Source organism: Triturus cristatus, chromosome 10, assembly GCF_964204655.1.
Source record: "Triturus cristatus chromosome 10, aTriCri1.1, whole genome shotgun sequence".
Classification (NCBI taxonomy): Eukaryota; Metazoa; Chordata; class Amphibia; order Caudata; family Salamandridae; genus Triturus; species Triturus cristatus.
Window position 1 is genome coordinate 803637586 of NC_140593.1, and position 25831 is coordinate 803663416.

At 43.2% G+C, this 25831-nt stretch overlaps 1 protein-coding gene across 3 annotated transcripts in view; it reads right to left on the bottom strand.

Moving 5' to 3' along the window:
* The window catches only part of EME2 (essential meiotic structure-specific endonuclease subunit 2), a 163957-nt gene that overhangs the window by 108979 nt on the left and 29147 nt on the right, over positions 1 to 25831 (bottom strand). The window contains exons 3-4 of one of the 3 annotated variants that reach the window (XM_085628359.1): positions 17641 to 17733; positions 13398 to 13507 (exon numbers count right to left, since the gene is read on the bottom strand). The exons of 1 other annotated variant lie outside the window; for it this stretch is intronic. In XM_085628359.1, coding sequence (XP_085484485.1) covers positions 13398 to 13507; positions 17641 to 17733 — 203 coding nt within the window. The remainder of the gene's footprint in view (positions 1 to 13397; positions 13508 to 17640; positions 17734 to 25831) is intronic. One more of the 3 variants, XM_085628360.1, reaches the window with a different exon arrangement.

The window sequence follows — 25831 nt, forward strand, 5'->3', positions numbered from 1 at the left end:
TTACAGGCTTGAATCTAGGAGCCATCCAATTGTGGAGTGTGACATTGATCACGCCCACACAGTGGTACATTCTTGCCACCTTTGGTAAGAACGGAGCCCCCATTTATATATTTAGGTTCTGATGAATGCCCTGGACCCTCCCGGGCTAAGACGGCAGAAACATGTCGACCTCTAAACACAACGGTTAGGGGACACTAATTCCCCCACATACCGTCACTTGCTTTTAACATCATACAGTTACCTTTCACATTAAAAACACAATGAGGATAACTATAATGATTTTTTAACCTCACTCACTTATACACGGGCCCCCACTTAGTTTAGAAGTGCATCCCTGTCGTCGGGTGTATGCCCGCCCTCTATCAAATCAAGGTTTTAGAGGGCGAGGACTGGTCAATGATGAAACATGACACCAGGTGGTGTGTGAGACCAGTCCGTTACTTTTTGAGATGTCCCCACTCACAATATAACTCAAACTTTATAGTGGTTACCACTTTAGGAGCAGCTCTTTTGTGGCTAAACATTCATTGTTGGAGGCTGCTAGCTCCTAAAACCCCATGCCTCTTGTTCCCATCTCCACACAGTGTGGAGTTTATGTGTTTTAGATAGTCCTGATTGTATACCATCATCCTTGCAGGTGCTGACTTTAAAAATTGAGTTGCATCCCGTGCACACTAATCACCCGGTTTCTATGTTGAGTTAAAACTGATGGAAAGAAGGACAAGTGACGTTTACTGGCAGAGAATCTTCTAAAGTCTGAACAAGAAATGTGAAATTTCTGGGAACTATCCCACCAGGAATGCAACTACCGGAGGCCTCACCGTTAAGAGGACAGACTCCTTACAGATTACATGTGCAAGAAGGCCATCTCCCAAACCTACCGAAAAATAATAAACAATCAACCAGACCCCACAGCGACCCTAAGGGAACGATGGCAGTCGGGCATTGGAGAACTGGATTAAACAGACTGGCAGGAGGCAGTTGCGATCTCCTCCAAACTCAAATTAGTACAACTAAAAATCCTCCATCGCATATACTACACGCGTATCACAATGCACTAACTAGGTCGAACACCCACACCCCTCTGCTTATGGCAGTGTGGCTTGCCGGGTGCGTTTTATCACATTTTATGGGAATGTCCACGGATTGCACCCTACTGGGTGGCGGTCATGAGCACGATCTCTAGGGCTGGTGGAGCCACTGTCCCGCCAGAACCAAAAAGGTGTCTTCTCAATATCTGGGAGCCTACAGATCTGAACTTGAGGACACAGGACAAGGCTGTGCTGGGGATGGTAATTGCAAAACGTAATATAGCTCAGCACAGGGGTACGGGGCTGATTCCCACCTACCGAAAATGGGGATGTGATATGGACAGCGCAATGGTGGCGGAAAGAGCAGTTTACATGCATAGAGAGTGCCCCAAGAAGTGGTCCAGGGTGTGGGGTAAATGGAATGCATTTCGGGGCAATATATATACGAACCCTCGCGGAAAGAATCGATCTCTGATGTGAGTGATTAATGGGTGTGTAACAAGACTATTTGTGCCTCACTGTAATGTGCTGCAAATGACGAAAGATTTCATTAACGAACCAACGACAAATGTTAATATTTCACCATGTAATGCGAGATGCTTACCCCTTTGCCGTGTACTACAATTATAAGTCATGTTGACTGCAAATATTCAGATTGTAAAAGATCCATAAAATATATATTATTTTTAAAGAAATGTGAAATTTCAAGGGCTTCTAAGATCAGAGACAAAAAAACAAAAAACAATTTGCATTGCCCACTCTAAATGCCCTACAGGAAGATGTTTTGCAAAGAGCGAAAATCATCTCAGTTGTATATTACTGAGTCTGTAGTTAGGGTAATGTATAGCCTGTATTACATGTTAATATGCACCTACTAGTGCTTTGCTCCTAAAATGCTCCTTTCTTCACTGTAAGGTATATTAGTCTTATTTACACACATCTGGAAAGTTGAAATAACCAGATTGTCAAGTAATCAAGACTCATTTCACTAAACTAAGTTAATGAATCTCTGTTTCTTATCTATATCAAGCTTTTGTCTTGCTGACACTGATGTCAAAACTCTCCTTCAGATTAACCTACTTGTGTCCATCTGATTGTGGGTGCCTGGATTGGCCCTCAGTTTAAGCCTCCTCCTAAATGCCACCCACCATACTCTAGGAAGGTCTCTCTTTGCTATCATGAATCCTACAGAGGAAAGAGTAGACCTGCTTCTGGTTAAGAAAAAGTCATTTGGAATACCTAATAGGACGAACTGTAGCATTAATTGAATTGTGATGCCTTATACAGCGAGGGCTCAGTCTCTACCTTGTCCTAGAAGGCTTTGCTAATTCTACACGTTTGAATTGTGTGTAGGAAAGAGCCTTTCGCCTGCCCTCACTTAAAGCACCTGGCATTCTTTACCAAACCCATCTGAGAGGTCTGAAGTTTTTCTCCCAAGAGGCTATGAAATGTTGCAAACTAATGGGCCTGTTATTAAGTAAACTTTCATAAATGCCCGCAATTGTCCCCTTGGTCAGCTGTTTGGCCAAGACTTTTTATTCTAGAGCGCCACCTCCGATAGGCTGGACCAATATAAAGATAATGTCTTCAAAGCATGTTGGTACAGAGATGGCTTTCAACCACAAAATGCAAGAGTAATCACATAATGTTTTGATACATTTCCAGACAGTTGTTTTTGTGTTGTTGGAAGCATCTGAGTGGAGTGATCCTACTTTCATGTCAGTCATGGCTCGATCCTTAAAGATAATGTGTTGAACAGCCTGTTTCATACTTTGATCCTTCCACAAATTACTGACTCCCAGAACCACTTTGGTCTGGAACATGGCTTTTGTGTTTTTATGCAAGATGCACTTCCCTATCGCCAGACATAAAAGAGCAAAATGGCAAATTGTGGTGAAAGAAGTTCATGAGAGGCATGAGAAAAACCATTAACAAATGCGGGCAAAACAACACTTCAAAAACTAGTGCCAGTGTTTACAGTAGTGAATGAAATCCAAGATGACAATGAACAGCTTCTGTAGTGAGTATACGGGATTCACTGCGGACATTGCTAAGTTAGCATGTGTTAGTATAAGCTTGGCTGCCATGTTGCCACTTTTGCACACGTTTCTACATGACTTTGTTTTCGCAAATCCTCTGCTTGTGTTCGTTCACATGAGAACGGTCTACCTTTCACGTTTCTTGCTGTACTCTGTGGGTTTCATCTGCACAGCGTGTTCAAGGTCGAAAAACAATGTCCCTTGTTAATCTGCTTTGGTCAGTCCCCTGCATGTTAGACATAACACACACACAGCTGAACTACAGAAAATCGAGTGCTTTTAATATGGAATTGCTTGCATGTTAGACACTTGGAGAAAACATTTCCAGAGAGAAGTGCTGTGTTTATCCGGAGATGTAAACCTTTGCATCTAAACCTGGAGGTATGGGGTCCCCCATGACAAAGCCAAGAGGTCTTCTATAATTATTATAAACTAGTTCCTAGCACGGGAAGGGTGGTAAGGCACAGTAGTCCTATTTCCACTGTTGTTATAAGATGATATCCCCATTCATATTTTATGGAATTGTAGCAATGCTTACTATATTGAGTTTATGTATATTGCTGCTAGTATTGGCTCGTGTACTGCATTATAGAGCACGTTAGTTAAAATAAACATTTTAAACTATACTGTGTCTCTGATTACTCACATTGTGGACAAGTATGAGTGAGTGAGCGAACGAGTGTTCTTGCTCCCGCGATTCCTGAGAGAGTCTGTGTCACATGTTCTAGGATGTCTAATCATTGGTAGCTTCGATTTAGTACGGAGAACAAATGAGACACTATAGCTATTCGGATTGGGGTTCCGGGCACTAAGGTGGGTTTTTGGTACACCACTATATACCGAGGTCCTGGTTTCCTGCGCGTAGTTCTGTATATGTGCAGAATCCCTGCAACACTTCTCTACATCATCAAAACGAAAAAAATATAATGGCTTTTATGGAGTTTAAGCAACTATAAAAGTAAGACCTGCTCAAAATATTTTGGGATGGTCCACATGACACTGTGAGGTTTTCTAAGATGCAGGTTAAGAAATAGCCTCTGTTGTATTTGGCACACGGCATGTACAGTACAAACAATTTATACAACAATTAAATATACTCTACCTTGGTAAGCACTCAAAAGAGAATACAAACATCCATTAGTAATTCTGCAGTTTTACAGAAAACAGCAATTACCAGCTTCACTATTAGACATATCACAGCACTTCTACTACATCACGCAAAAAAACAAACTCCACCAAATTCACATACACAAAACTCTAACTTCCCAATCACAACTATAGGCATTTTATACAGATGATTTGACAATACGACAAAAAAGACAGCTCTTCTAGCAACTTCACAAACACAGAACAAACACACACAAATAGTGCTCCCTTTATTTTCAACATCCAAGTCAGCTCTCTGACTAAACTGATTCTATCTTTTGATCTGTTCTTGTCCACCTATGCAGATAACACACAAAATGTCCTCAAATTCAAGAGCTTTAATCATACCATGACATTCGGTTTGGCACCATGTTTGCTCCCTGCTAAAGACTGGATGACCGCCAATCATCTCAAACTCAGGTTAGACAAAATGGAAATCCTCATATTGAAAACAGCCACCATAACAACAGATCCTAGAACTTGCAGGCAGGCTTAGGACACGTATGCCCCCCAATAAACACAGCAAAAAGCCTAAGAGTCACTGTAGAGGCATATCGTACACTGGAACTACATCTAAATGATGTCGGGTAACCAAAACCAATATGCGCAAAAAGCTAATATGGATATTCCCATAAATACGCTACATCTCCAGAGTTCAAGCATCAACCAAACCCCTGCTCTCTTGTCTGAATTGCACAAATGTTTCATACCTAGGAACCCAGATATTCCTGCTAACCATTTACAACGGGTGCAAAATCCAACAGCCAGGCTACTCCTACAGTTAACCCCTGGAATCAAGTTACTATCTTCCGCATGATTCTGCACTGGCTTCAAGTGTCTTGATAAATAGAGTTAAAAAAAATGTGCTAAATATAGCGCTGTAAGGAACAGGACCAGAATTCTTCAAAAATAATTTCAGATATACTGCCCTAGACAAACCCTCTGGTCCAACCAACTCATAGAATTTAAAGTTCCATGTTTCAATGAATCGACTGAGAAGTCACTCACTCGCATACCAAGCCTGCAAGCTCTGGAACTCTCTCCCATTCTAAAGTTAGGGAGGGAGTTCTCCCTATCCTTAATGAAAAATCATGTTTTACAGCCTTACAGATAAGGATGCAGATAACTCCCTCCGTATTTTCATCAAGGTGTGGAGGGAATTTCAGAAACAGTAAAATACCTGAGTGCTAGACACAGTGAGCAAGAGCCCAATACATGAGACACAGCTGCTGAAAACACCAACACCCTGCAGTTAGTAGGCAGATTTAAGAATAATCTCTAAAGTGATGGAGTGGGAGGGTAGAAATTGTGGTCGGTCATAACATATTGTTTCTATAGGTAACAGAGTCTGGTGAAGGATCGAGACTGGAAGGTGTCAAAGTAGAAGCGATGGAGAATGAAGGTATGCTAAGCGTACAGTTGAGAGAAGGTCTTATAAATTGGGAGAGGAAGCTAGGGGAATCTAGGATTTTGGTTGTTTAAGCTTTTTTGTTGAAAGGCTGGTGTATGTCACCTATAGGGACAATCTAAAACTCCAAAAGGACATTTAAACATCTCTCCTGTTTCCGATCTGACATCTGCATCTCTTTGCGTTCCCTTTTCTCCTAGAGTCCCCATCTTAGACCCCATTGCCAAGAGGCACAAGGTGCTGTGTTGGATGTTCCTGGGCATTGAGGGCATAATCACCTCAATACGTGGTTTCCCTGTGGTGGATGGACATGTACTTTGTAAATAGGTCATACTACAACCACATACTTCTCCAACCAAAAAAAAAGTACAGGTCACTCCAGATAGCTAGAGTGTCACAATGCTACACTAGCGGCACATGTGTGCTACACATATGCTAAATAACATAAGACGATATACTTCACAATCAGACATATAATTACTCACCTTTCCAACTGTTAGCCCTCTGACTTAACTCTCATCGGTATCACCAAACACCATTTACTACCAGTCCCATAATGCAAGTGGGTAGTAACATCGTGGCGCAGAAGTGTACTGCTGTGAGAAACACGCCTCTAGGTCAGATGACCACATTGAACTGCCCGTTAAAAGACCGAGACCCTCCTTGCTTCACTGCTTGGTTTATTGTCATGCACCTGAAGTTGGACCACGCCCCCTTGTGTGAATTCTGGAGTCTGCCGCTTCAAGCTCACCTGGACCTTGTTAGAAAAGCTCCAGTTGGAAATCGTCTCGTATTACTTGCCAGCGCAGAGAGAACGCTGGACAATACTCTCCCGTCCTTTTCTAGAATCCTATATTGCCGTCTACGTTCCGAGAAACCTGCTTCTGGCATTTTACTGTGAGCCTAAGACGCGCATTCCAAAAACTCTGGGGAAACTGATTTAAGTTGAACGTGAACCGAAGGCAAAGGCTCACTCAGACTCTCCCGCAAATACAGGATTGAAGTGGGAAACAAACCGACTGCAAAGGAGCCTTCAGCCTCTCCCGCATTTTGTTTTGGTGTTTAACGAGAAACCTCCCAGCCTTGGTACCGGAGGACTTTTTATTTCCGTTCAGACTAAGAACTATAACACAAGCGAACTAGAGTTCGTTAGATCCCATTCAGGAACGAAGGACGCATAGCTTGTTTTAAAAGCGAGAAATCTTTTTTTTTTTTGTTTTGTTGGTTTTGAACTTTATTGTCACACCCAAGATTCCCACGCTGCTTAGACTGCTCTTGAACTTTGAGAACTCTGTCCAGTATTCTGCAACGCTTGAAATTGGCCTTCTGACGTAAGAAGGATTTGCTAGGAGAATACAAAGAGTTACGTGGATAAGAAAACAAAAAACATCATTTCCATTCCACCCTCCACGAGACTGAAGATTCAAGGTTGTGGACTCCGGGGTGTTGTTGTAAGTACACGGAGTACTTTTGCGTCACATTGTTCCTTTACCAGATTTGAATCGTATAGTGGGTAGATAGTAGAGAATCCTTAACCCTTGTTTCTTGTTATCTCTACCCCTTCCTCTTCTCTCTTTATTAGGCTGCTGACCATTCCCTGGTTCTCCCAATTGCCGAGACAGATACCCCGCACCCTCGCTTACACGCCTTCTGGTGGTCCATCGAGTCCAGTCTCTTCCCTCCTGGGTGGTGTATGTCGTTACCAAAAAAGTTCTCACTGTTGGGATCGACTATACCTTACAGGAGAGATTAGGCACATCTGCGCTCCTGTGGATACGGGTTTGTCAAGTGACATTGGTAAGTCCTGACAGAAAACCAAGCCCACGGTTTTTATCCTCCCGAGCGAAGATGGATAAAGGCGCATCCTATGATCCCAGTAGCTTAGCTCCTGTAGACCCTAACCTTACCCTGCAAGAACTAACGGCCGCTGTCGTTACCTTACAAACAGAACTCCAGACCCTTAGAGTACAGAACCAACGTTTAGTAACATAATTAGACACCATAAAGGCACAAAGACCGCCAGACCCTTCTCCCAAGTTTAAAAGAGAGTACATCCAACCTGCACGCTTTCATGGCCCCTCTGCTTCCACCAGTACTCTTGATAGTTCCAACCCCACCCCTGTTAGTGTGACGGTAGTTACCCCTTCCCCTGTACCATTGGCCACGCCAGAAAGGTTTAACGGGGAGAGTAGTAAATATAGTCTATTTATGAATCAGTGTCACTTACAGTTCCTTTGTAGAGCAGCTTCTTTCCCAGATGATGCTGCCAAAGTAGCGTTTGTGATATCCTATCTGGTTGGGAATGCGGCCCAGTGGGCCGTACCACTAGTGGAAAATGACGGCCCAGTACTGTATGATTTTGCCTTGTTTAAAGAACGCATGCAAAGCCTGTTTGCCAGACACACTTACATGCAGGCCAGTGATAATGAGTTACTTGGTCTTAAACAGGGTTCCAAAGATCTCCTTACATACATTACTACTTTCAATCGTCTGGTAACAGAAACCCGACGGCCTGAGGAGAAACGCACATCCCTGTTTACAGGGGATTAAGGGATGATTTGAAGGACATCCTGTTCCAGATTGTAGACCCCCCTGAGGACTGCCCTTCCTTTATTGACCTAGTGGTGAAACTAGATCATAGATTGGGGGAGAGGAAAGGAGAAAAAAACAAAGGGGAATATCCATGTCTTTTATTACAAAAAGGGGACAAGACAGAAGCAAGAGAGGCAAGTGAGCCTATGCAAATAGGTGGTATTTGTGGCCCTTTGGTCCCTGAAGAAAGAGAAAGACGGAGGAAACTCAACCTCTGCCTCTATTGAGGCAAAAGCGGCCACTATGCTAGAGAGTGCAACGTAAAACCAAAGGCCCTTCCAAAGCCAACTCTGACCCAAACCGGGTCTTCTACAATGTCGGAAAACTAGATAACTTGGGGAAGGAAGAGATCGCTTCCTCAGGTTTCAAGCATTCTCAGATCTCACATCATTTGGCAAACACTCTATCACCCATTCCTAAACATTTCACCATGTTAGTCACTCTTATTTTGTCTTCACAACACAGAAAGACAATTACTATTCTTCTGGATTCTGGGGCAACGGGGAATTTTCTAGATATCACGATGGCTAAGACATTTGGCCTTCCCTTTCTCCCTAAGCCTCACCCCGAAAAAATCAGAGTAGTGGACGGCTCAGAATTGTCATCGGGGTTGGTGACACATCAAACCCCTGACATAATCATGTCATGTACCAATGGGCACAATTAAAACGTTTCCTTCGATTTGATTGATGCACCCAATTTCGGGGCCATTCTAGGGGTTCCCTGGTTGCAACTGCATAAACCCCTCTATAGATTGGAGTGCTAGAAAAATCACATTGGGGTCTGATTACTGCGTTCTTCATTGTTATCAAGATACCAAACAATGGCAGTCCCCGATTTGTTGTGCTATAGAAAAAAAAAAAATGACGTACTTCCTGTAGAATATAAGGAATATCACCAAGTATTTGACGAAGTTAAGGCGGTGGCTTTACCACCTCACAGGTCCTTTGATTGCCGCATCGACCTGATCCCCAGTGCCACTCTCGCTGTAAGCAGAGTATATACGTTTACTGAACCAGAAACTAAATACTTGCAGGAATACATTCAAGATATGTTGCAGAAAGGTTTCATTAGGCATTCCACTTCCCCTGTGTCGTCCCCTACTTTTTTTTTTCCTAAACGGGAAGGAGGTTTAAGGGCCTGCCTGGATTACCGCGCCCTCAACAAGGTGACGATAAAAAACAAATATCCTCTTCCACTCATTTCCAATCTATTGGACCAAGTAAGACATGCTACAATTTTCACTAAGATAGATCTGAGGAGTGCCTATCACCTCATACGTATAAAAGAAGGAGACGAGTGGAAAACAGCATTTCGCACTAAGTTTGGCTTTTTCGAGTATTGTGTTATTCCTTTTGGTTTATGTAATGCCCTTGCGGCATTCCAGTTTTTTGTTAATGAGATTTTGAGTGAGTATCTAGATCTTTTTGTTATCGTATATATTGATCTTTTTGTTATCGTATATATTGACGACATTCTAATCTACTCTCAGACAGAAAGTGAACATGTAGACCACGTCAAGAAAATACTACAGAGGTTACAAGATAATCACCTCTTGGCTAAACTGGACAAATGTTTTTTCCGCCCAAAAAAAGATAGATTTCTTAGGTTTTGTTATTTCCCCTGAGGGGATACACATGGATCCATCGAATGTATCAGCCATCACTACATGGCCAAGTCCCAGTACGGTGAAAGAGGTACAGTCATTCCTGGGGTTTGCCAATTTCTATCGAAGATTCATAGACCATTTCTCTGACAGCATAACCCCTATCACCAAACTGTTGAAAAAGGGCATGGTCTTTGAGTGGAATCAAGAAGCCGAACAGGCGTTTCTTTCTCTAAAGGACAAGTTCACTTCAGCTCCTATCATTCAACATGCGAATAGCACTCAACCTTTTTTTTGTAGAGGAGGATACCTCTCAAAATGCAGTAGGAGGGGTGTTATCACAACGACACCCCCTATCTGGGAATCTACACCCTGTAGCCTATTTTTCTAAGAAATTGCTGCCCGCTGAACAGAACTATACTATCGGGGAAAGGGAACTCTTGGCAATCAAACTAGCCTTCCATGAATGGAGACATTACCTGTTAGGGTCACCACATGTGATCACCATATACTCCGACCACAGAAATCTCCAGTTTTTTAAGACCGCAAAAGCACTCACTCCCCGCCAGTTGAGATGGGTCTCTTTCTTTAGCGAATATGATTTCGTGATCACATACCGCCCTGGGACCAAACAAGGTAAAGCCGATGCCTTGTCACGATTAGGAAAAGAAGACAAACGTGTTAGAAACCCCTGTGTCTATCATCCCGAAAGAGAAGAGTCTGGCAGTAGGGAATAAAGAAAAGAAAGAATCTGAGTCCTTTTTGGACACCCTTCTGCATGCCTACTCCTCGCAGGATTCAGCAGAATTGGTGAAGGGCGAAAGGAACGTCATATCGCAAGGCCTATATTACCATGACCAACATCTCTTTCTTCCCACAGAATCTCTTCGTCTTGTGATCATGAAATGGTGTCATGCCCTTCCATTAGCTGGTCATCCCGGAGGGGACAAAACTACACAAACATGTCAGAGATGGTTTTGGTGGAAAGGTATGACTAAAGATATTAGCAACTTTGTAAAAGCATGTCCTACTTGTGCCCGACAAAAATCCTCACATTGTGCACCTGCTGGATGGTTGCACCCGTTACCAATTCCTCGCACTCCTTGGTCGTTCATAAGTATGGACTTCATAACAGACCTCCCTAGAGTTCGTGGTTTTACTACCATCATGGTGGTAGTAGACATCCTATCCAAAATGGCCCACTTTATCCCCCTCAGTGGATTACCCTCAGCGAAAGCACTGATAGATGTTTTCACCACTCACATAATTCGCTTGCATGGTTTACCGTCGATGATAGTCTCCGATCGTGATCCCCAGTTTGTATCAAAGTTTTGGCAAGGGATGTGCAAGGCCTTACATATTGATCACCGACTCTCATCGGCCTACCACCCACAAACCGATGGGCAAACTGAAAGGACCAATCAAACACTGGAGCAATACCTGCGGTGTTTATTGAACACCATCTCTAGTGATTGGGTCCAAGCTCTCCCCATGGCTGAATTCGCATACAATAACACCACTCATTCAGCAACCTCCTTCTCTCCTTTCTTCTTTTCCTTAGGCTACCACCCTAGGTTCTTACCTCTCCTCTCTGGCACATCTTCCCCTGACCTCCCTGCTATCGCTGAACACCATGCTAACCTATCCTCCATATGGAACAAAGCCAAACAAGAATTGCAATCAGCCAAAGAACACATGAAGGAGCAAGCGGATAAGCACAGAAAAGCAGCCCCCGACTATCTAGTAGGAGACTTGGTATGGTTGTCCACCAAACACCTTTCATTGCCAGGTCCTCGCAAATTACAACCCCGATTTGTCGGACCATATAAAATCCTTAAAATAATCAACCCTGTCGCCATGAGGCTCGAGTTGCCTCCTGAGATGCAGATACATCCTGTCTTTCACACCTCATTACTCAAACAGCACATACCCCCTTCTTTTCCTGAACCCCCTCCGCCTCCTATCTATATTGAAGGGGAACCAGAGTACGAAGTAAATAAGATCCTTGATTCACGAATATACAGAGGCAGGTTACAATACTTAATAGACTGGGTGGGATATTCACCAGAGGATAGATCTTGGGAACCCGCATCAAACGTACATGCACCTAGATCAACCAGAAGATTCCATGCTCTAAATCCTTCAAAACCCCGGCCGGTTAGGCGGCCTTTGGGAGGGAGAACTGTTAGCCCTCGGACTTAACTCTCATCGGTATCACCAAACACCATTTACTACCAGTCCCATAATGCAAGTAGGTAGTAACATCGTGGCGAAGAAGTGTACTGCTGTGAGAAACACGCCTCTAGGTCAGATGACCACATTGAACTGCCCGTTAAAAGACCGAGACCCTCCTTGCTTCACTGCTTGGTTTATTGTCGTGCACCTGAAGTTGGACCACGCCCCCTTGTGTGAATTCTGGAGTCTGCCGCTTCAAGCTCACCTGGACCTTGTTAGAAAAGCTCCAGGTGGAAATCGTCTCGTATTACTTGCCAGCGCAGAGAGAACGCTGGATAATACTCTCCCGTCCTTTTCTAGAATCCTATATTGCCGTCTACGTTCCGAGAAACTTGCTTCTGGCATTTTACTGTGAGCCTAAGATGCGCGTTCCAAAAACTCTGGGGAAACTGATTTAAGTTGAACACGAAGGCAAAGGCTCACTCAGACTCTCCCGCAAATACAGGATTGAAGTGGGAAGCGAACCGACTGCAAAGGAGCCTTCAGCCTCTCCCGCATTTTGTTTTGGTGTTTAACGAGAAACCTCCCAGCCTTGGTACCTGAGGACTTTTTATTTCCGTTCAGACTAAGAACTATGACACAAGCGAACTAGAGTTCGTTAGATCACATTCAGGAACGAAAGACGCATAGTTTGTTTTATGCTGCTTAGACTGCTCTTGAACTTTGAGAACTCTGTCCAGTATTCTGCAACGCTTGAAATTGGCCTGCTGACGTAAGAAGGATTTGCTAGGAGAATACAAAGAGTTACGTGGATAAGAAAACAAAAAAGATAATTTCCATTCCACCCTCCACGAGACTGAAGATTCAAGGTTGTGGACTCCGGGGTGTTGTTGTAAGTACACGGAGTACTTTTGCGTCACATTGTTCCTTTACCAGATTTGAATCGTATAGTGGGTAGATAGTAGAGAATCCTTAACCCTAGTTTCTTGTTATCTCTACCCCTTCCTCTTCTCTCTTTATTAGGCTGCAGACCATTCCCTGGTTCTCCCAATTGCTGAGACAGATACCCCGCACCCTCGCTTACACGCCTTCTGGTGGTCCATCGAGTCCAGTCTCTTCCCTCCTGGGTGGTGTATGTCGTTACCAAAAAAGTTCTCACTGTTGGGATCGACTATACCCTACAGGAGAGATTTGGCACATCTTCGCTCCTGTGGATACGGGTTTGTTGAGTGACATTGGTAAGTCCTGACACCAACTTCCTGGATAAAAAAAGAATGCTGGCTGATTTATCTCACACAAACTGATGCATCTGTAGCATGTTTTCATGCATCTTTCGGAAACATACCACGGTTTACAAATACACATCTGCGTTGCCCAACAGGTGAGTAAATGGGACTTACTATCGGTAGGGCTCTAGTCCGATTACAATCAGGCAGATCTTCTTCTCTGGATGTCTGTCTGCAACATCAAAAGCAAATGACTGAGTCACTGCTGGTGCTTCACTCGCGCCCTGAGTAGAAGAAATCCCAGAGCAGTACTGAGCACAGGAAGGTGCAAGGTTTCAACCATCGATGCAATGCAAGAACAGCATATGAACAAATAATGAGAAATAAAGGAGTCGATAGAACACCAGCAAGGAGTTCAACACATCAGAAACAGATGTTAACTTAAGGAATACAGCAACACTGAGGTCTCAATCCAACCTTCAAGGTTTATATCCTCTCTTATACAGTGGTGACCATCTTGTGCCTCACCACATTTTTAAATTATTTTATAATTTCGCCTCCACTCCTCACTCCTATTTGAGGGCTGCGGTAAGGAAATCCCAGTCTGACTGTGACAACCGTTCCTGTGTTACTGCCAGGTTACATTAAATATCTGGTTTTAATAGTGTATACATAACCAAAGAGTGCCAATAGCCAAAATAAGTAAATGTCTGCATTGTATGTGCTGAACCACAAACCTCTTCCTTTGCACCTTAACTTTTCAATATTTGTGTCAAACACTGGCATTAAATTATATTTACATTTTGTGTCTATTTTCATAAATAAAATAATTACATTAGGATAACTATTAAATGAGCTCAGATGCCCTCAGTTTCTTTGATGATAACCTCAACACAGCATACTTCAACAACATGAAGTAGTTGGGGCAAATTGGAAGACTCTTAATAGACGTATAATGAAGCTTCTTCTACTTGTCTCCAAGCAAACTTCTACCGAAAGAACATTTATGTCACTCTCTGCTAATAGATACATACACTCTGTCCCCCTCCAAGACGGGCAGTTTGGTTTCATCTGCTACATATAATCTCAATTAATCTCGAGAAGCACCTGGAACAGACAAGGAGAAGTAACCCTGATATCTAGATAGTCTTTGTGATATTACAGCAGGCAGAGAAATACATTCACTGAAAGGATCTGGAGAGCCTTATCTACTTTCAAGATCTATCTATGTCAAAGATCCAAAGCCCTGCTGGCATCTGTGTAAATTGCAACCCATTCAAATATTTTTGCTAATAGCATATCAATTGCTAGTTAAGTGTAAGTGGTTCAAACAGAGTCAGAGTCTTGGTCGCACTTACAGACACTCTCTATATCAGCATATCTAGAACTACAACAGAGACCTTTAAAAACAGGGCACCGCCTTCGATCTGCATTCAGTCAGCATCTAAGAGAGTCTCAATTCCAAACACAACAGCTCAACACATTTTCTCCTACCGAGGTGTATGCATCTGAAACAGGTGGGAATCCTGTTTCAGTTGATGTGCCCTAAACATCTAGAGTCTAATGCTTGCATGCCCTCTGGGGTGTTGATGCTTTATAAATTGTTGTAACACTGAGTTTTAAAATAAACATTTTGCAGCATGAAAGAACACCTGTGAAGGACAGAGCACTAGCAGAAACATTCGGAAGAAAAGTCCCTCAACAAGACTTTCCTTTCTGACAATCAACCTCTAAAGCTGAAAGGTCTGTTGTTCTTTAACAGAGCAACTCAGCACTTCTGACTGAGTTCTAACACAAATGTAATCAGCTCTGGAATGGTGAAAGATATGCCTTGTTACCATCAGGAGGAGGGAGAAGGATGCTTTTGAACAAGGAATATGGTGAGACCATTTATTGGAGCCTTGCTTGAACCCAACAACAGCACTGCAATAGTTGAGGCTGTTTCGCTACAATTTGACCCTAATGGTAAAACCCTGTACATGTCCCTATCTCTGATCTCATTTATTGATTTAGCTATTTATTTATTTTGGTGTTTTACTAAGTACTGGCTGTCATGAAGGGATACCTTTGAGCCACAGTTTATTATAAACAAATGAGGACAAACATAAAAAACACCGTACGGATTACAGCTGGGCCACAAGAGTTCATTTGGGTAAGACATTTACACAGTTTCAATGGCAGCTCAGATAGATTTAGGCCAAGACAATCTTGAAAAGAACTTTCGGACATTTCCTAAATTAAAAGTATGGAGCTTCACGTCTGAGTTTAAAGATCAGATTGTTCCACACTTTTGGTCCCAACACAGATATGGTTTGTCCTCCATATTTCTGGCAATAGGAAGTGTATTCACATTTAAGGAAAGTGAACACACTATCCTAGATGAAGGGGGCCCAATTTATTATGTTCGAGTAGGCCTTGGAGATGATGCACTAAACCTACTCCTAGCACCCACTGGGAGACAGTGGATTGTTTAGCATTATCACATATTTGCACTTTAAGGCACACTTGGTGACTTGGTTTTGCAATTAGTCAATCAAGTTCTTTTTCAGGCCTATTGTAAATCACACTGAATAAGTCTATCTATCACAAGGCGAAGAGGCATTGTCAAAGTTCAATTTGTTAAGAGCTTTGCAAGAGAGAGAAGATTTTGCGGAGTAAGGAGACTTATAGGTTTACCACCTTCACTACAACTTTGATCTGAGATGAGAAAGAAAGGCTCAAATCAAAAATGATCTCCATCTTTCTTGCTTCTAGGGTCGTAGTGCATGCAAGCCTTAAACTGTGTGGTACTGAAATGAGAGAGAGACAGTATCTTGTCTTCCAAAAGAGTTCAGTTTACCTTATTTGGGCAAAGGAAGCTTTTTGTCATCCAAAGTTGTATGTGGTGTAGAAAATGTTGTATTACCGTAGGGTTTTTCTCCGGGTGTAGATTTGTGTATTTAGTATATATTTGGAAGTGGATTTTGATGTGATCCGGTAGCTGACACAGTGGCTGTATGGAGAGTTGAACAAGAGAAGGAAGAGCACAGAACCCTTGGCAGACACCACACAGAGATCACACAGACAACACTTAGAGATCACAGAAGGAGGGCTTCTACACAGCCCATGCATACTTGGTGAGTACGACCACAGACTACTTAACTAATCCATGTACAGGGAATCTAAGATATCCTAGACCAGCTTCACAATATCCACAACAGAATGTTGTGGTCAACACTGCCATAAGATGTTGAGTGATCAAGGAGGATCAAGGCCGCTTGCTAGGCTTGAATAAAGGTGAGGGGGATCTAGTTTCTGATGTCAATCAGGGCTGGGCATTTTCCCCTTGAAGGAAAAACTAGCATTCACTGGTTTTGTTCGATGTATTCTTACAGTTGGTTTGTTCCTATTGTTTATAAAAGTTTGCTTGGGAATGACAAATTGAACATCAGGAGATAGTTGAGCACATCTTGTGGGTCTGCAGTGGGTTTCTTCATGAATGAAGAGATAATCATATGTTGCGACTGGCTTGGGACTGTGCCAACAAAGAAGTGAGAGTTTATCAGAGGGGACATGAGAGATATCAAGATGCAAATGACATGTTTCATGAAGGAAGTTGGGAAATAATTCTCAGGCACATTTTAGTCTTGATCATGGAAGACAATGTGGTTATCTCCTCCTCCAGGATTGGAGTAAATGTGTAAAAGTACCATTGCACTGAGATAATGTTAAGTGTGGGATATGTAGAGAATTAATCACTGTCTAGAATTAAGTCCCAGATCTTTGAACTCTGATTACAAAACTGAAGCAGGTATTCTCAATGATGTGTTTTGAGGATTGAATATTTTGTACGTTTTCAATTAGACTACTCAGGTTTTGAGTATCTTTTGTGCATTTAGCAACATAAGCTTTCTTCCTCTCCAAATGCTTTTGGATAACCTCTTATACCTATCTTTGGTGCCACTATATCAGCTATTGATTGTAGTTTACTTCACTGCTGTTCTAGAGAGCAGTATAGCACATCAAACATTAGACATATAACACAGGTCAGAAAAGCAATTGGGGCGAGTGGCAACTCTCTAATCCCAAATAAATAGAATCCACTGATGACTACTCAAAAACCGTAATTCAACTCTGAAAAAGGGTATGTTTCCTACATTAATATGAAAATCCCAAGTAGAGCTGTGTGACTAGCTAAGTGAATTAAGAGTCTACTGCGGGTAGCTTCTAGGTCACCTGTTTGAATTCAGACATAGATGACTAAACAACAAAAGACTTTAGTCCTAAAATGACTGGTGTGCCTTAGACTATCTCCCGTGGCCCACTGCAGTCTCTAGCATGTACTGCGGGCAGAGGCATCATCAAGTTGCCACCAACAGTAGTGTTTCGCTGACTACAAGCAACTGGGCTCTGGGCCCAAAGCAAATCCAGGTCTTACCTTCCTTAAGGAGTAGACACTCTTCAGGAAATCCTCAGGCCCTACCAACACCAGCATCTCCTCCTCTTCTCCATCCTTTACCTCTAGGCCACTCTGTGGAAGCAGACACATACAGTGCTCATATACTTAAAGTATTGTGTATAATCAATCTACTATTTTATTCTTTCTGTAGTTTTCTCATAGAATATAGAACAAAGCTTATTCTCAGTATAAAAGGTATAACACAGCTTGCTGTTTTCGCAGAACAATTAAAACACACCTGGCTGTTTAGTAGTTGTTACTGTAATGATTACTGTGCAAAGAACATTTTACGATTTATAAGCATTCAGTGTGAGATCTGATATTTTCAGAGAACCAGGTTGGGCTCCTGAGAAATCCAGCAGTCAGCTCAGTAGGACATTTTGTAGCATATTCACAACGGTCACCTTACATGTGAGTAAATCTACGCAAGCAAGTTTACTCTTACATTTTTGAGAAACTTCACTACTTTAAGCCATCTACTATTTATGAGTGTAAAGTTACCTAAAAGTGTGGACTTGCAAGTCCACATCCCGTGAATTCAGGGAGGTGGGGCCTAATTTTTGAGTGAAAAAGTTACTTATCTGCAGTAACAATCATTCTGGTAGATACCTGCAGACTCCTCACCTGTATCACAACCCCAGGCATCACACTGGATCAGTGAACTTGACAGCTTTGAGGTCTCAAATAGAGGACACTGGACTCGATCGGTGATGGAAGTGACGTTAGATGACGCCACCGAGCCCATTTTGCGCAATCCCTGGTGTACTGATGTCAGTTACCCTCCATTTTATCCAAGCCTTCGAGACGAGAGGGTAGAATGACACCAGTGAAATATTTTCGCAGGACCAAAGGAGTGCATAAGAGGATCTTATTAATTGGTGTGTAAAGATCATCCATCAAACTGAGGGGAGGGCGGGTTGGTGAGGAATCTGCAGGTAGATACAGTATCCTCCAGAAAGATCTTTACTAAAGGTAAGTAACTTTGTCTTCTTTTGGATCCGTCTACCTGCAGATTCCTCACCCTTAGAACAGATTTCACAGAAATACCCCACCTAGGAGGAGGGATGATTATACCAGGAAGTCCTGCAGGATGGACCTAAAGTGACCATCCCTTATCACTTCAGAGTCGAGACGATAGGGTTTAGAAATTGTGTGCAGGAGGCCCAAGTTGTCGCAGGGCAAACATTCACAATCGGAACCCGCTGTGCAAGAGCAGAAGAGGTAGGTTTGTCTCTGGTGGAATGAGCATGGATCCCCTCAGCCAGTTCATTCTTGGCCAAGGTGCAGCAAGTTTTAATGTAGAGTATCTTCTGAACCACTTTAACTTTTTTACACAATAGTCGCCAATGAAGAGCTGACCATGCAATCTGTGTTGGTTGGTGCAGTCTAGGTAGTATTTGGCCGCTCACCTAGGATCTAACTTATGCAACCATGCCTCCTCCTTTGTGTGATGAGGACGAGGGTAGAACGTGGGATGGGTGATAGGCAAGATGGAAGGGGCTGGACACCTGGGGAAGGAAAGCAGCCCTAATTCACAACACCAACCTGTCTTGGAAAAGTGTTGTAAAAGGAAGACGGCAGATAACTCAGTGACGCTCCTAGGAGAAGTTATTGCAACCAAAAATAGAGTTTTGATAGTTAACATACAAAAGGTACAACTGTCAAGGGGCTCGAACGGAGTCCCCATCAACAATTTAAGAACCAGATTCAAGTCCTATTGAAGAACCACAAAGGGAGTGGGAGGAAAAAGTTTAGTCAAGACACTTGAGAAAACATATGGCCACTTGGTACTTAAACAGTGATGGCTGATCCGGCAGACAGAGTAAGGCAGATAAGGCGGCTAAACAACCCTTCACATTGCCAAAGGCCATCCTCTCTGAGCCAAGGAAAGCACAACTGCAACACATAGAATAACTTGGCCTGCAAGGGATCCACATCATTGTCCACGTACCATGCAAGTGAGTTGCCTCATCAGTTAGAACAGACTGTGGGGTGGCGACGTGCAGATAGGATGACGTCTACCACCTCCAGTGGCAGCTGAAAGTAGATAAGTCGTCCCTCCTCAATCTCCTAGCATGTAGGTGGAGGTGGAGGAGATAAGGTGCACAACTATCCCCTCCCTATGGAGAGAGATCTGGCCTGGATGGCAGGTGGAGTGAAGGACATGTGAAGAAGCTCAGTAGGTCTCCATATCACAACCTTTTTGGCCAATCTGGGGAATGAGAATGCCTTTAGCCCACTCTTGCCGAATCTTCCTCAGAAACTGAGGAATAAAGGGTATGGAGGGGGAACACATAGTGCAGCTGAAAGTTCCACCTCAACTGAAATGCGTCTCCCAAGGCTCTCCTCAATGGATACTGGAAACAGCAGAACAGGGGCACTGTGCATTTTCCAAGGGCGCCAAGTCCACCTGAGGAGTGCCCCACTGGGTGAAGATGTTCTGGACTACCGCCGGCAGAAGACATCACTCGTGATCGGCACAATGCCTCCAGCTCAGACAGTCGGCTCTTACATTCAGAGACCCCCACTAGGTGATGGCTTTGTGAAGTACTGTATACAATGCTGTTTCTGACAGACAGCAGGACCTGTGTTTAGCAATCCCACACAATGGGCTGTATACCCTTAGTTAGAATGAAGCTCCATTGACCATCAGTCACCTCATAGCCTGGGGATAAGTAGGCAGTAGCCTCTCTCACTCAAAACGGGATATATTTGACATTTGGTGGGTCTCACCTATCCTTCCATCCTCAGTGACCAGTTCTGACATCAAGAACAAGCATTGGCAAAGCCAACAGGTCTCGCCTTGAGAGAGCCATGGCCTTTGGCAATGCGTTTTAGCCATATTGTACACCAGTGAGGCTTCTGTTCAGCATGGCTAAAACATAATGGTGTGGAGGGTCATAGGGCCAGATGTATGACAGTGTTTGCATGTGCAAGCGGGTTTGCGAATCCGTTTGCGCATGCAAAAACCAATAGGGGTATGTACCATACCAAAATAGTGAGTCGCAATTTATTTGCGACTCGCTCTATTGGAATTGCGAGTCGCTCTTAGGAAGGGGCGTTCCCTTCCTAATAGCGAGCGCAACCCCATGTACAAATGTTTTGCAACCGCATTTGCGGTCGCAAAAAACTCGCAAATTACCACCCTCTTCAAGAGGGTGTTAATGGGGTCGCAAAAGGGAAGGGGTCCCCTTGAGACCTCTTCACCTTTGCAAATGCAGGTAAAATATTTTTTTAGGGGCAGCCAGTGGTCCCCGGGACCACTGCCTGCCCTTAAAAAATGAAACGGAAACGTTTCATTTTTTTTCTTAATGAATCCCGTTTTCCTTCAAGGAAAACGGGCAGCATTTAAAAAAAACTGCTTTATTTAAAAGCAGTCCCAGACATGGTGATCTGCTGAGCCCAGCAGGCCCCCATACCTGGGTGGGCCTGATATTCCCAATGGGGTCACAAATTGTGAGAGGCTCATTAATATTCATGAGCTTCTCTATTTGCAACCCCATTAGGAATCGCTAACAGTGTGTTACATACTGTTGTACATCCAAAATAGCGCCTCGCAAAATGAGAATCACAAAATACTCGCAATTGCGAGGTGCTATTTTGGGCGTCGTACATCTGGCCCATAGTGCAGAGTGTCACAGAGTGGAATAGTGGGTCGTAAAGTGGAGAAGAGTGTCATTGAATGGCATAAAGTGTCTTAGAGTGGAGTGGCGTAGAGTGTTGTCAAGTGGACAGGCGTAGATTGGCCTAGAGTGGATGGGATTAGTGAAGCGTGGAGTTGATTAGAGTGGACTGTAGGGGATTGGATTGGAGTACAGTGGATTAGAGTACAGTGGATTAGAGTACAGTGGATTAGAGTGCAATGGAGTAGAGTGGATTAGAGTGCAGTGGATTAGAATGGAGGGAGTGGTTTAGAGTACAGTGCAGTGGATTTCAGTGGATTTGAATGGATTTGAGTGGAGTTTGTTGGATTAGAGTGGAGTGGTGTAGATTAGAGTGAAGTGGAATTGATTAGATTGGAAAGGAGGAAAATCCAGTGGATTTCAATGTATTGGATTGGATTAGTGTGGATTAGAGCAATTTGTGAGGCGCTATTTTGGGTGTCGTACATCTGGCCCATAGAGTGGATTGTCGAAGAGTGGAATAGAGTATAATAGTGGGTCGTAGAGTGGAGAAGAGTGTCATTGAATGGCATAAAGTGTCTTAGAGTGGAGTGGCATAGAGTGGACTGGCGTAGAGTGGCCTAGAGTGGATGGGTGTAGTGAGGAGTGGAGTGGAGTTGATTAGAGTAGAGTGGATTGCAGCTGATTGGATTGAAGTAGAGTGGATTAGAGTACAGTGGAGTAGAGTGCAATGGAGTAGAGTGGATTAGAGTGCAGTGGATTAGAGTGGAGGGAAAGGTTTAGAGCACAGTGCAGTGGATTAGAGTGGATTGGAATGGATTGGAGTGGAGTTTGTTGGATTAGAGTGGAGTGGTGTGGATTACAGTGGATTGGATTAGATTGGAGTGGAGGGAAATAGGGTGGATTTCAATGCATTGGATAAGTGGCGTGGATTAGAATGGAGTTGATCAGAGTAGAGTGGATTAGAGAAGAGTAGATTAGAGTGGATTAGAGCGGAGTGGATTAGAGCGGATTTGTGTAGAGTGGAGTAGGGTGGACTGAAATGGAGTGAATTTGAATAGAATGGATTAGAATGGAGTGGCTTGACATGGAGTGGATTTGAGTAGAGGGGGTTGGAGTGGAGTGGATTAGAGTGGACTGAACTGTATTAGAGTGGAGTGGATTGGGTTAGAGTAGAGTGGACTGGATAGCAGTGGATTAGAGTGGAGCAGAGTGGATTGATTGGAGTGTTCTGGAGTGGAGTAGAGTGGATTAGAGTGGAGTGGATTGAAGTAGAGAGGGGAGGACTAGAGTGGATTAGCGTGGAGTGGCTTGGAGTGTATTAGAGCGGTGTGGATTGGAGTGCACTGGTTTAGAGTGGGTAGATTTAGTAGGAGTGGACATGAGTGCATTGGATTAGAGTGCGTAGATTGGAGTGGACTGAATTAGAGTGGATTGGAGTGAATTTGGTTAACGTGGATTAGAGTGGATAGGATTGGAGTGGAATAGAGTGGATGAGAGAGGAGTGGGTTAGAGTGGAGTGGATTGGAATGGGTTAGAGTGGAGTGGATTAGAGTGGACTGAAGTGAATTAGAGTCTACTGGATTAGATGAGAGTGGAGTGGACTGGAGTAGAATAGAGTGGAGTGGAGTGGAGTGGATTAGAGTGGAGATTGGAGTGGGTTTGGGTGGAGTCGATCAGAGTGTATAAGAGTACATGGAGTGGAGTTAATAGGAGTGGCATGGATTAGATTGGAGTGGATTAGAGGGGTGTGGATTAGAATGGAGTGCCGAGGATCACACCAAGCAGGGAAGTCCAGGGTACGTGTTTTGCTAGTGTCAGTCTGCACGCTAGAGGAAAGTCAGTGGCAGACGGTAGGTTACATCTCTGCACTTGATGTGCAAGTTACTGCCCTGTAGAGTGTGGTCACACAGAGGTTCCCTAAATTCAGCTGAAGCCATAACATTGTCCACCATACATACATAATAAAGAATAGGATTTGAGAAAAAAAAGCACTATTAATGATATAAATAGCACCTCAGTCACATCAGCAGCAGCGGACTAGCACTGATTAAGTTTAATCAATCTGTGCTTTTTCCCTGTTCCACAGAAAGAAATGGAAATGATGCTTGGCATGCAATGGCAAATGATGAGGCTACAAAGAACAGTGTCACGCAAGCCAACAGATTGTTAGTAATGGGAGGGCCCCAAACTATTTTTGTAAGCAATAGTGTCTTGCTAGCGAGAGTGCATGGGCTAGCCGATGGCTCATGCAGGCTTAATTAAAAAAAGAATTATGAAAACAAATCTCCTACAATGGGCTTGCATACTTTTTCAAGCTCAATGGGGGAAACACAGAGAGCTGTCAAGAAACATGAGGGAGCAAGAGGAAAGCGATTCACAAACCTATGCCTAGGACTTTTATCCCAATATAGGGGACTGAAAGCACATTAGCATGGAGGGGTGGTGGGTACTGTCCCCACCAGGAGAACAGGGAAAACAAAAAGACTGTGGCAGTGAATCTAGAATCAGTTGCCTTGAAATGTAATTTCCATCTGGCATGTTTTGGGGGGAAATAGCAAGGTCAAATCTCTGGTCAGCAAAGTCCAGTGCTCAGATGGGTAATTACAGCAAATAATCTAGTATCTTCATCTAGATTACTCTATTACCATCTAATGGCTGAATTTCAAAATATGAAACCAGATAACCTGGACTCAATATCAGCTTCCCTGCTTATCCAAACTCCAGGCACATATTTTGGTTTATAGGGCCTGTTTTTTTCTTTATTTTCACCTACTGGCATACTTTTAAATACTTGAGTTGAGGATGTGCACTGTACAGGCACCTCTTATATTTGATTTAACAGGTTGGAATATTGCTCTATCTATAATATGAATCTAAGTCATGTTTACATGTCTACTGACTTACCTCTTAGTACACTAATGGAATTGTTGTTGGGGGGCAAGTTATAAATGTTTCTAAAAACTAGCACTTTTAATAAATGTCTGTCTATGCAGTCAAGAAAATTGATGTGCTAATGATAAATGCTTCTGTGTGTTAAAGAAATTCTCTTTTTAGAATTTTGAAGAGCTTGTATCATAATTTACATTAGGTTTGCAGTACGATATACATACCAAACGTTTTTAAGTCTTGGCTCGTGCACGCACTCTTAGAGTCAAGCCAAACTCATGGTTAAGCTCGCCCTATTAATCTGCCTGTGTGCCCCCCTCTATTTACAACTTGGCTTAATACATGGGACCGCCAGACACTTGATATAACGATTTGTAAAAGGCAAGATCAAGAAACAGGGAGATCTGCACACCTGCACCAAGTTTACAACTCTACCATCAAGCCTTATTGTAGCAGAGATGACGATGAGGGCATGTGTGGGAACATAAATATGATATTGAGCAAGTTTTCTCCATGTTGTGCCTTTACCGTGATTTCATGAGCCATGCAGCTGTACAAACCCTGGCTTCTGCATATATGCCGGACCACATTAAACATTTGAGAACTGTTTGTGTTTGTTAAGCTTACCCTCTGTTTTCATGAACTGAAGGAACAGGTAGATAAGAGAGAACGAGAACAGCAGATGTTGAAAACCGCACCTGTCCTCACACCGTAAGAATGTATTCATGCTCTGCTAAGATTCTTGTTTGTGATTGTATAAGGCTTAATTACAAAACACCACTGTCTGCACACATGTCTGATTCAGCTATTTCAATGTATATCAAAGTAATTCAAACAGTATTTCAAGATTGAGACAGCTGTGTCTGGCAGAGCATACTTGGCAGCCAACTGCTTCGTATCTCTCAAGCTTAAGCCTAAATAAATATACCTCCACAACTGTGTTTGATTGCTGTTGCTCATTAACGGACATGTGTACCTATTTGTGCATTCACACTTGCAGTGAAAATATATTTAAAATAAGTGATCATAGGGCAGGGACCCTAGGCCATTTTGTTGAACATGGCCATAGTCATGGGTTCTAGGGAAAACTGCCAGGCCCAGTTGGGATGGGCGTAGCTTCAGCAGGGCTGTAGGGGTGTGACACCTCTCAAATGCATTCTTGGTTTGGTAACTGGGTCTAGGGGCCCTGAGTCGGGCTGCCATGTCTCTGGCCGTTTTTATCGTTGTTCTTATTTCACTAAGATGTTTTAACTTGTTCATTTTTTGGAACGGGTTCTTAAATATATAAACAGCGGCTGGCTTACCAAAAAAAAGTAGTAAATCAGCACCCATACTCCTTCAATGGGTGCAAATGTTCTACTTTTTGGAATTCACAACCATTGACAGAAATAGGCTTGAAAAGCTGAGCCAATCCAAAGTTTCCAGGCATAATACTGGCAACCAAACACCTAAAAGTTGACGGGATTCATGTTTGCAAATAGTCTAACCAGTGGCAAACACTTGGGGTAGCATTCCAACCCCGTTTTTTCACCCACTGTGCCACTCTAGACAGAGCCCCACCAAGGAAACAGTCTATCCCGAACCTTGGTCATCTCACCCCTCCATCCTGTAGCCCACTGCTTTTTTAGTTGGAAAATTTGAGATTCACACCCCTCAAA